Source organism: Capra hircus, chromosome 25, assembly GCF_001704415.2.
Source record: "Capra hircus breed San Clemente chromosome 25, ASM170441v1, whole genome shotgun sequence".
NCBI classification, from domain to species: domain Eukaryota; kingdom Metazoa; phylum Chordata; class Mammalia; order Artiodactyla; family Bovidae; genus Capra; species Capra hircus.
This window is the reverse complement of record NC_030832.1, coordinates 16295077-16307313: the sequence shown is the minus strand read 5'-3', so window position 1 is coordinate 16307313 and position 12237 is coordinate 16295077. Positions and strand designations below refer to the sequence as shown.

General features: G+C 37.3%; 1 protein-coding gene across 1 annotated transcript in view; it reads left to right on the top strand.

Moving 5' to 3' along the window:
- SMG1 (SMG1, nonsense mediated mRNA decay associated PI3K related kinase) overlaps window positions 1-11657 on the top strand; it is a 114431-nt gene extending 102774 nt beyond the window's left edge. Inside the window, exons 58-63 of the mRNA XM_018040496.1 lie at window positions 443-670; window positions 1452-1663; window positions 1798-1904; window positions 2821-3000; window positions 3088-3194; window positions 7045-11657. Coding sequence (XP_017895985.1) covers window positions 443-670; window positions 1452-1663; window positions 1798-1904; window positions 2821-3000; window positions 3088-3194; window positions 7045-7122 — 912 coding nt within the window. The 3' untranslated portion in view covers window positions 7123-11657. The remainder of the gene's footprint in view (window positions 1-442; window positions 671-1451; window positions 1664-1797; window positions 1905-2820; window positions 3001-3087; window positions 3195-7044) is intronic.

Below are 12237 nucleotides of genomic sequence, written 5' to 3'. Positions count from 1 at the left end.
TAGTGGAGGATGAATGCTGGAATATCAAGTTAATAAATTCAGCATTTCTACTTTGTGGGAAGGCTTTAGAATATATATTAGGAGGCTCTGGTTTTATTTTAAAGAGTTATTTACAGTGTCCAGGATCCTAGCTGTGTGTCATCTTTGTTACTCCAAATATATTTCCTTAGGTTTTAAACTTTAAGCATTTGTTCCCTGTATAATTATGCGGAAAAGTAAAAACCTTAGTTTGTATTTCATAGATTGTTTAAATTATCAAGTATTTATAAAAATTTATTTAAAATTTTAAGAAAACACTATGTTTTCTAGTGAATTAATCCATGATTCAGCAACTGAGGTTCTTTGTATCAACTTGAGTTATAAGTATCTTTTGATGTGATGTTGAGGAAAAGAATCTTATATTTTTCTGGCTGACTCTTAAACAAACCCTTATTCTGTTTAGGACACGACTCTTGAACATCCTATTGGCAGCTCTGAGTGGCTTTTGTCAGCACACAAACAACTGACCCAGGATATGTCTACTCAGAGAGCAATTCAGACAGAGAAAGAGCAACAAATAGAAGCAGTCTGTGAAACAATTCAGAATCTGGTCGATAATATAAAGACTGTGCTCACTGGCCATAACCGGCAGCTTGGAGACGTCAAGCATCTCCTGAAAGCCATGGCCAAGGTAAGGCTAATGCCACTGACACATAGTTACTCCCCCCTTTTATAGAGTTACAAAAGAGTTTTATTCATGAGGGAAAAAAAACTAATTTCTCCAAGGTCATATTTCTAGTTTGTCACTGAGTTTATTTGTGTTTTCATCAACTGTCAACTGGTTTTTTTTTTTTTTTTTAAGCAGGTAGTAAATAGTATTCCGATTCTGTACACAGAGAAATTGGGGCTTAGAGAAATTGATTTATACAAAGTCACATAATTCATAGAAGAGCTGAAACTTGAACTTAGTCTCACAGAGTATTTAGATCTCTAACTTCTCTGTTCTGCCTCCCAACTCAAATCATATAGTTTGCTTCCAAAATAAATGAAATATTACCTCTTCTTTCCAGTATTTTATAGAATCTAGATAGTAAGGAAACAGTCCTCAGAAAAGGCTTTATTATCACAAAAAAACAGTAGATCACTTACTTCTTGAATTTTTTTGTTTTTGGTTGCATCCTGTGGCTTGTGGGACCTCAACCAGGGATCAAACCCGTGCCCCCCCACAGGAAGCATGGAGTCCTAACCACTGGACTGCCAGGGAAGTCCCTGGATTTCTTTTTAGTTGGAGTTTTTATTTGTGCTAGAAACAAGATTCCTATTGAAAAGAAGTTATTAATAAATTGTAATAAGCAGATTAAATACATTGATATTAAAAAGCCACTTATTACCTGTTATCCAAAAGGTGACTGTCTGAAGAGTAATATTAAAACAAATACCATTTTTCGTAATCATTAACATACTGATTCTAGGATGAAGAAGCTGCTCTGGCAGATGGTGAAGATGTTCCCTATGAGAACAGTGTTAGGCAGTTCTTGGGTGAATATAAATCATGGCAAGACAACATTCAGACAGTGCTGTTTACATTAGTCCAAGCCATGGGTCAGGTTCGAAGTCAAGAACATGTTGAAATGCTCCAGGAAATAACTCCCACCTTGAAAGAACTGAAAACGCAAAGCCAGAGGTAAGAATCCCTTCAGGCCTGAATTTAAAATGTAAGCAAAACATCTGGTAAAGTAAGTTTCAGTTTTGTTCATACTTACAAGTAGCTGTTTGCTGAAGCGTTTCATAAATGAGTCATTTTATTTTGTATTTCAGTGTCTATAATAATTTAGTGAGTTTTGCATCACCCTTAGTCACCGATGCAACAAATGAATGTTCGAGTCCAACATCGTCTGCTACTTATCAACCATCCTTTGCTGCAGGTAAGACTCCTCTATTCAGAAAAGCCTGTATCTTGACCTGTTAATAATCTACACATAGATGCTAAGACGTTAAAGTGTGTCTAATATGTTTATTGGGCTTCCCTGTTGGCTCAGGCAGTAAAGAATCCACCTGCCAATGCAGGAGAAGCAGGAGACATGGTTTCTATCCCTGGGTTAGGAAAATCCCTTGGAGAAGGGAATGGAAGTGCACTCCAGTATTCTTGCCTGGGAAATCCCATGGACAGAGGCCTCTGACAGGCTTTAGACTGTGGAGTCACAAGAGAGTCAGACAGGACTTAGAAAATAAACAACAGACATGTTTATAGTCATCATCTTTTTAAGGTTTTCCCTAATAAACATATTTACAAAAACAGAAATTATATCACAGATGTAAAAAACAAACTTATAGTTACTAAGCAGGGGGTAAATTGGGAAATTGGGGTTGACATATACACATTGCTATAATAGACAATAAGAACCTACTGTATAGCACAGAGACTTCTGTTCAGTATTGTGTAATGACCTATATGGGAATAGAACCTAAAAAAGACTGATTCACTTTGCTGTATAGCAGAAACTAACGCAACATTGTAAATCAACTATACTCCCATAGGAAATTAATTATTTAAGTATATAAAAGGTTTCCCTAATTTCTTGTCATATTTCAAACTGAACAAATTTTGCCTTAATTTTAAAAGTATTTATGTTAGAGATTAGAGAGTAGAAATACTCTGTGTTCAAATATTGTCGATTATAAAATATATGTCTGTTAGGGAAATATGGAAAATTAATTAATTCTGTGTAGTATCACATCTAGTATTAGGGTTGTCCATTTGCAGTTGATGATTGAAACAACGGCCCTGCTCGCCTGTTTTCTGTTTACGTGTACATTGAGCTACCAACTTTCTCTCTGTAGCAGTGCGAAGCAACACTGGCCAGAAGACTCAGCCTGATGTCATGTCACAGAATGCTAGAAAGCTGATTCAGAAAAATCTAGCTACATCAGCAGATACTCCACCAAGCACCGTTCCGGGAGCTGGCAAGAGTGTTGCTTGTAGTCCTAAAAAGGCCGTCAGAGACCCTAAGACTGGAAAAGGTAATTAGTTAAAATAAGGACACCTTAAATATTAAATATTAATACAGAGTGGTGGCTTGACTTATACATGTCTCCATTGCTTCATAGCTGTGCAGGAGAGAAACTCGTATGCAGTGAGCGTGTGGAAGAGAGTGAAAGCCAAGCTAGAGGGCCGAGATGTTGATCCGAATAGGAGGATGTCAGTTGCTGAACAGGTGACCATCTTTTAAACTTGAGCTACATGTTTTAATGCTGCTGAAGCAGTATAGGTTTAAAGATTCCCTCATCCACATCTTTGGTGGCATATCGAGAAATAACTAATTTAAATCTATTTTCAGGCCTCAGAAGATTTTGAATAACACAGCTCCTAGATTGTCAACTCTCACTCTAGCCTGTTAACACTTTCCTTTCAACCCAGTCCTCTTTTAACCAAAATTTGAGGTGTTGCTTGACCCTTTCTCTTCCAACAGAAGACTGTTAGTTTGTGTGTTAGAGAGAGCTATATGAAGGTTTCTAATGATATGAGGGTGGCACTTTGGGTGTCAGTAATACCTATAAATAAGTAATCTGTAATGTGTTCCTGGGTGTCAGTTGGTCTGAAGTTATTACTCTGAAATTTTATCATTAATATTATTAAAATTGTATATATAAATTCAGGAATGAATTCTTTTGCCCACAGCTGTTTATTTTGAAAAGTTTCAAACCTTCAGAAATGTTATAGGAATGCTCATGTATTATATATTCCTTGCCTTGAATTAGCAAATCAGTTATTAATATTCTTCTATTTGCCTAATCTTCCTGTGTAACACTTCTTGCCTAAGTACTTTGTCTCCCAAACAAAACATTGTAATAATATATAGCTATGATATATGGTTCAGTTCAGTTCAGTAACTCAGTTGCGTCCTACTCTTTGCGACCCCATGAATTGCAGTACGCCAGGCCTCCCTGTTCATCACCATCTCCTGGAGTTCACTCAGACTCACATCCATCGAGTCTGTGATGCCATCCAGCCATCTCATCCTCTGTCGTCCCTTTCTCCTCCTGCCCCCAATCTCTCCCAGCATCAGAGTCTTTTCCAATGAGTCAACTCTTCCCATGAGGTGGCCAAAGTACTGGAGTTTCAGCTTTAGCATCATTCCTTCCAAAGAAATCCCAGGGTTGATCTCCTTCAGAATGGACTGGTTGGATCTCCTTGCAGGCCAAGGGACTCTCAAGAGTCTTCTCCAACACCACAGTTCAAAAGCATCAATTCTTCTGCGCTCAGCCTTCTTCACAGTCCAACTCTCACATCCATACATGACCACAGGAAAAACCATAGCCTTGACTAGACGGACCTTTGTTGGCAAAATAATGTCTCTGCTTTTGAATATACTATCTAGGTTGGTCATAACTTTTCTTCCAAGGAGTAAGTGTCTTAATTTCATGGCTGCAGTCATCATCTGCAGTGATTTTGGAGCCCCCCAAAAAAAGTCTGACACTGTTTCCACTGTTTCCCCATCTATTTCCCATGAAGTGATGGGACCGGATGCCATGATCTTCGTTTTCTGAATGTTGAGCTTTAAGCCAACTTTTTCGCTCTCCTCTTTCACTTTCATCAAGAGGCTTTTGAGTTCCTCTTCACTTTCTGCCATAAGGGTGGCGTCATCTGTATATCTGAGGTTATTGATATTTCTCCCAGCAATCTTGATTCCAGCTTGTGTTTCTTCCAGTCCAGCGTTTCTCATGATGTACTCTGCATATAAGTTAAATAAGCAGGGTGACAATATACAGCCTTGACGTACTCATTTTGCTATTTGGAACCAGTCTATTGTTCCATGTCCAGTTCTAACTTTTGCTTCCTGACCTGCATACAGATTTCTCAAGAGGCAGGTGAGGTGGTCTGGTATTCCCATCTCTTTCAGAATTTTCTACAGTTTCTTGTGATCCACACAGTCAAAGGCTTTGGCATAGTCAATAAAGCAGAAATAGATGTTTTTCTGGAACTCTCTTGCTTTTTCCATGATCCAGCAGATGTTGGCAATTTGATCTCTGGTTCCTCTACCTTTTCTAAAACCAGCTTGAATATCAGGAAGTCCACGGTGCACATAGTGCTGAAGCCTGGCTTGGAGAATTTTGAGCATTACTTTACTACCGTGTGAGATGAGTGCAATTGTGTGGTAGTTTGAGCATTCTTTTGCATTGCCCTTCTTTGGAATTGGAATGAAAACTGACTTTTTCCAGTCTTGTGGCCACTGCTGAGTGTTCCAAATTTGCTGGCATATTGAGTGCAGCACTTTCACAGCATCATCTTTCAGGATTTGAAAAAGCTCAACTGGAATTCCATTACCTCCACTAGCTTTGTTTGCAGTGATGCTTTCTAAGGCCCACTTGACTTCACATTCCAGGATGTCTGGCTCTAGATTAGTGATCACATCATCATGATTATCTGGGTCGTGAAGATCTTTTTTGTACAGTTCTTCCGTGTATTCTTGCCACCTCTTGTTAATATCTTCTGCTTCTGTTAGGTCCATACCATTTCTGTCCTTTATCAAGCCCATCTTTGCATGAAATGTTCCCTTGGTATCTCTAATTTTCTTGAAGAGATCTCTAGTCTTTCCCATTTTGTTGTTTTCCTCTATTTCTTTGCATTGATCGCTGAAGAAGGCTTTGATATATAGCTAGGATACAATTATAAAATTATCAATTTCAGAAAACTTAACACTGGTGTTAACGTTGACTGCTCTCCACCATTGAGTCCATATTTAGGTTTCTCCAGATATCTTCAGATATCCTTTTTTACTTAGCCACCCCCACCCATACAGAATTTAGTCAAAGCTTATCCTGAAGTTTATATACTTGTTCCTGTTTTAATTTCCTTCTAATGTCTAGAACAGTTCCTGAGCCTTTTCTTTTATGATATTTAAATTTTTGATGTGTCCAGACCACTTGGTTTGCAGAATGTGCCTCAGTTTATATTTGTCTGATATTTTCTTTATATCATAGCATTTTTGGCAAGAGTACTTTGCCAGTGATGTGTTCTTAGAATTTTACATCGTTGAATGTGTGTCTGTTTGTGCCATCTTTGTTATTAAAGTAGAGCACTTAGTCAAGGGTAATGTTCTCCTGAGTTCTCCATTACACATTTGCCTTTTCTTCTGTGGGGTAGGGTAAAAATCTGAGACTTGTGAATACCCTATTTTCTAATGGCTTGGCATTCACAATTCACATCAGCAAGAAATTTTTTTTTTTTTTTTTTAAATTTTAAACTGTTAGATGTCTGTATTGGATCTGAGCTTAAGCTCTTCTTGGTTAAGAGTCATTCTTTAGAGAGGGTGTGTTAAATTTGTTAAAAACCCTGGACAGTGTTCTGGGTCTAGAGGTATCTTTGCTTCAGAAATTTTCTGGTAGGTTAATGGGTTGTGTGCTTTCCTGACTGCATCTTAGGTCTCTGTCCCATTTTTTTTTTTTTTTTTTTTGAAGGATGCTTAGCTATTGTGCTTTTTATTCTGATAGTTAAGTTTTATATAAAAAATGTTAAGTGGTTCACAGGAGTAGGGTAAGTATAGAGTTCTTTGCACACAAAGAACTGTTGTAGGTTATAATTCAGCAGCCATATAGTGAGCATTTACTATATAATTGGACCCTGATGGATGCTCTGGATAGAGAAATGATCATATCTCTTACTATAAAAGAATATTTAGCTGAGTCAGAATCAGGAGATGTTTCAAACTGAGTATCAAACTGTGTTCCAGAATCTTCTGGGCACTTTTCAGTTCACCTAAGCATTTGTCCAGTGAATTCACATGTTTAATCCCAGGAACACCTGTGAGGTCAGTGGCACTCTCTCTCCATCTAAGGATTTGTGAGGCTCAAAGGGGATTGTGACTTTCCCAAGACACACATTTGTAAGTTACAGAATTGGGAGGGAAACTCAGATTATTTAAGTTCTTCGCACCATGACAACTGCACATCTTTGGGTAATTAATTTGGGTGATTAGAAACTTAAACAGTTCATGTAACTCAGATATGAATCATGCTCTTTCAAGTTTTAAATGGCTTTAAATTCTATCTTGCCCATTTTTACAGGTTGACTATGTCATTAAGGAAGCAACTAATCTAGATAACTTGGCTCAGCTGTATGAAGGTTGGACAGCCTGGGTATGAATGGCAAGACAGTAGATGAGTCTGGTTAAGCGAGGTCAGACATCCACCAGAATCAACTCAGCCTCAGGCATCCAAAGCCACACCACAGTCGGTGGTGATGCAACTGGGGGCATACTCTGAGGAAACCTAGGAAATCTCAGTGCGCTAGGGAAGTGAATCCTGCAGGACAGCTGCACTCAGGGATACGCCCAACACCATGGCCTGCAACCCCAAGGTCAAGGGTGAAAGAAAGCAAGCAAGCTCACCGCCTGAACACGGAGATTGTCTTTCTGCCACAGAACAGCTGCAGACGTGTCAGGAGGTTAGCTGCAGAAAGAGATCGGGATGCCGCGGAGCACAGTGATTTGGAACTCCATTCCACCTGACCCCGTGTGTACAATCCAGGAAAAAAACCCCGCTCAGAAACAGAGGAAACTGGGGCCGCGAAGAAATCACAGCCAAGGAAGATTTGATGCATTCAGATTCTTGCATAACACTTGTTGCTTAGCAACAGTACTGGTCAGGTTGACCAGTAAGTACAAAAAAAGGCTATGAGATGAATTTCAGAAATGGACTGAAGAAGGAAAGCTATGTAACAGATACACTACATTGGAAGAACTTACTTCTGAAATGAAGGGAAAAAAACCCACCCCATCGTCGTCCTCCCCATCCCCCTCCATCTGCCCATTTCCCCGTTTACCTGATCTAGTAGATTAGCCATCTCTCGCATTCACTTTTATTTCAATCCTTATATTTCATATACTTCATCTCGATGCTGTTAACTTATATTTGGAGTGATAAACAGAAAATTTTCCAAAACCACTGATAACATGGAAAATGCAAGGACAGTTTAAAGGTCTGATGATCACATACAAAATGTAATTCTGGTTATTTAAGTCATTTCTGTGATTCTATCATGTACAGTTTCCAGAATTGTCACTGTGCATTCAAAAGTAATGAATCTAACAGACATTTGATTTAATGTACACTCCCCTTTGCTTATAGTGTACATTTTTGGGAAGTCATTCAAATTTTCCCTCTTCTGTGATTGCTGTAGTTTCTTCATAGAAAGTAGCTAATCCAATGTAATGTTTTACCTTTTTAAAAACCAGGATAGAGTACCTATTAAGAGTTTTACATTGTTGGTGACAGATTAACAATAAAGTGATGTTCTGGTGGAGGTAGAGTGAAATGTTTTTTTTTTAATTCAGTTTTCTCATTTGATACTTTTAATTTACAATTTACAAGGTGTAAATTAAAAGTGCTTTAGTTTACCTGGCCTTTTAGGACATATACATGAAACATCAACAAAAAGTAAGAACCACCAACATCTTTTATTAAGTTCCATTATTAGTGTGTGAAGTACTTTAATTTTTGCACAGTTTTCATAGTTCAGTAGTGAATTCATGATCAAGATTTCCTTAAATTTAGCATTGCATTTCAGTACTGACTTTGTAAGCTCAACTGTTGATCCAAAATAAAAATCCAGACTAGAATAGGATTCCTAAAATCACGTATCAACACAGAGTAGAAGAGGATTAAAATCTTGATCGAGTACATTTTCCCTGCAATTTAGAGATTAGGGCTATGATCACTTTCTAGTTGCCAGTCTTCACAGACAAACTTGAAAGGAATTAAGGAAAAATTTCACAGAGTTCTGGCCTTTCCTGTATTCTGATTGCCATATTAATCTGTAATCTTTAAATACTCATGGGAGAATGCATTTCAGTATCAGTGCTCTTTTAATACTTTGACAGGTATTATAAGAAAGGTGATATTTTTGAATACCCATGTGTCTAATGGCAAGTTAAGGAAACTAGTGCATCAAATTTTATTTTCTTCATTCATTTTAAACCTTATTTTCACAATCAAAACAACCTATTGGAATAATAATGCCATATTGTGTTTTGCACACTGCTTTATTTCCTAGAGGCTGTTGCACTCATCACTTGATTACCTCTACTGTTTCAAGATTAGTCTCTTAACAACATTCTTTGTCACAAGGAAAAACTTTTATTACAGTGATAAAAACAGTTCACACTAGTTTGTCCTTATAGACAGTAATCAGAAATTGCTTCTTCTTTGGTAAAGAAGAAAAATGAAATAGGTGAATTTTATTGCCTGTGAATTTCAGGCTTCAGAGGTACCTGGCACCTTATCCTAGTGAAAACAAAACAGCTTTACATAAAAAACATGTGCCTCTGCTAAATTATCCATCACTTTTATTTTAAAATGATCCCTCAGAATAGTGTGACATCTACATGTTTGGTTGTAGGGCAGATATGAGTGATTGACTTCAGAGCTTGCTTTTTGCTGCATTCTGGACATAAGACCTCAGTCTGTACTCTCTGGCTGCTTCTGGGGAAGTCATTTGACAAGTAGCCTTGTCATTTTGAGCTGTTATAAGGGAACTCAATAGTTAAGAGATTTAATCAGCAGTAAAAGGCTTTGATCATACAGCAGATTCAGAAGACAGGTCTGTATTTTGGTGATTATCTTTTAAAATGTGAAGTTCAGAGTGCTATGGTTATGAAGTCATGCATTTTTGATAGTACAGAAATGCCTGTGGCAAACCAGGGGTCTGCTGCTCCCTCCCTTCTCCTGTCCCCCATCCCCTCTCCCACCTTCCTCCTCCTCTTCCTCCCCACCTCCCCACCCTTCTTAAGATTCTGCATTCACTCTCTTGTGCTCCCCCCACCCTTCTTAAGATTCAGGGGGTACAGAATGACTTACAACTTCTACAATTTGAGGTACCCTTGGAAATTGAAGTTTATCATAAGTGTTTTGCTGTCTTTAATTTTCTAGAATTGCCTGAATTTTAGTTGATTTCTCTATAAAGCTGTGGAGGCTTAGTAGTCTATGGAGCTGTCTGTATTTCTCTTTTACTTTGTTTCTTTGGTGTGTCTTGCAGTATCTCATTATTTCTGGTCATGAGGTCTTCACATAGTTTGCTAGATGATGATTATTTTGTGTCTGACACTTGTGAGTTGTTTGAGATATGTGAGGTTTCTGTGTGAGAACTGATAAGCTCTTGATCTGCTCCCCTAAATTGCTCTTTTAGAGCCCAAACCCCAGGTTCAGGGTTGAGGGTTTGTAATACAAAGAAAAACTTCCATCACTTCTGCCCTTAACACTTGCCTCTAATATCTGTTGTATGTAGTGTTCTTAATGTCCGTTTGGTGTTATCTGCATTGTTTTTGTTTTTAATTGTGGTTGTTCTGATGTGTGAAATTCAAGGAAAGAGCCATTAAAAAATTCCAAGCAGGGCAATGCAAGTACAGCCAAATATTAGAGTTGATGTGCAATCTTAGGTCCTTTTAAATCTGTTGTGATATAGGCAGTACTTTGAATTGAAAAGTCTTCCTGGCCTATTTTCCTCTACATATTTGTAATTACTCTGGGGGCTTACTTGTTTTGGCAGTACTAAAATCAAAGGAGCTGGTTCTTCTTTTCTCCCAGTTCTTTTCATATTAAAGAAGACGCCTACAATTAGCTTGTTAGGTTCTGTTCATATACATAAAAAAAAAAAATCAGTGAATGTTTTTCTGTTAGCACATTGAAGTACCTTTGTTTTACATAAAACCAGATACATATGAAAACCAATGCCCTTCCATTCTGTATCTTGAGCTTGTAAAATGCCAGTAATTTAGAGCTAGGACTTTTCCCCTCTTAACTCTAGGAGGTAGACTATGTTAATAAAAGGATTGCTTAAAGAAGGCAGATTTTTTTTTTTTTTTTTTTCACTATTTGGGTTGTATTAGAAAGATTCCTCCTATGGGGAAAAACTAGCATTATAAATTTTCCAAACACTGAGGAAGGAAATCCACTGTATTATGAACCCGGAAGGGTTTGTTGCACTTTTCCTGCTTTTTTTAAGGCCTGGGTAACAATACCACCATCTCTTTTTTCACAAAAGGGCAAATGAACTGTATTGAGAGAAGCTTTATAGGTTCAGTGGTTAGTTGTACAACATGAACCATTTAGCCTCTTGCTTTCCATGGGAATTTGGGCTTACTAGGGAAAAAGCTGTTTGTTGTGCTATTGTAAAATGTCATAAAATTAGCCTGACTTTGGAAGATGATAAACTTAACCGAATGTTCTGAAATGCAGACTTGCAGAATGTATGTCTTTCAAAACAGGCTTTTTTTTTTCCTTGACAGTCCAAGTTTAAGCTCCTGTTTAAAGTTCTTTTATTTTCAGGTTTAAGTTTTCCTTGTATTTCCACCTGTAATGTCAACAACATCATACTTCACTTGTTAATTTACTTTACCCTTATTATATAAGAGCAAATTGAGTTGAACTGAATCTTCCTTGTTCTAGTAACATTGTATAAATAAAGTGGCTTCTCTGTACAAAAGGTTGTAATGCCTCCTGATGGATATAATTTTGTGATTGTATTTAAGATTAAAAGTTGAATAAATCACACCAGCTTCCTGAAAATGCTGATAATGCATCTTTTGGAAAACAAAAGTACATGGCCTACTTTGTGCATATTTGCATTAACATGGCAAAGATTGTATGAAATATCTGTTTTTCAGAAAATAAAGTCTTAAAAGACGTAGCATTTAAGCTCTGAATTTGTTGAAGTAGTTTCCAGAAAACTTAATTTTGGGGTATGGATAGCTTTTTTAAAGCATTAATACCTCCAAAAGTTTAAAAAGTTGATTCTAAAAAAATTTATTTTACATGTTCTAATATTTTTGAATAGAAGTGGAAATTTTACTTCAAAGCTGTTAGTATTAAGTCACAATTTATTAAGCTTCATTTTGTATATCTTTAAAAACTTCTGTAGATTATTATTGACATATATTCCCTGGTGTATGGTGTGTAAAAGCTCTGAAGGAAAACAATATCCAGCTTGTTTGAATATCTGGAAATCAGATTACATTTGTTGCTGCCAGATTCTGTAGGAGGATCTGTTCAGTCATCTGATACACTTCAAAAGCTCACATCCTGCCTTTGTAGTACCAAAAAAAAAAAAAACCAACCAACCCAAAACTCTGAAGGAAGCTACACCACAGCAGGCTGGGATTTTTAGTAATTAGGGCAATTGGAAATTTAGTTAAGGACCTTATTTCAGTGCCTTAGGCTGTTAAGTTGTAAATAAGTCTGGGAACATGTTCCTTGAGTAACAAG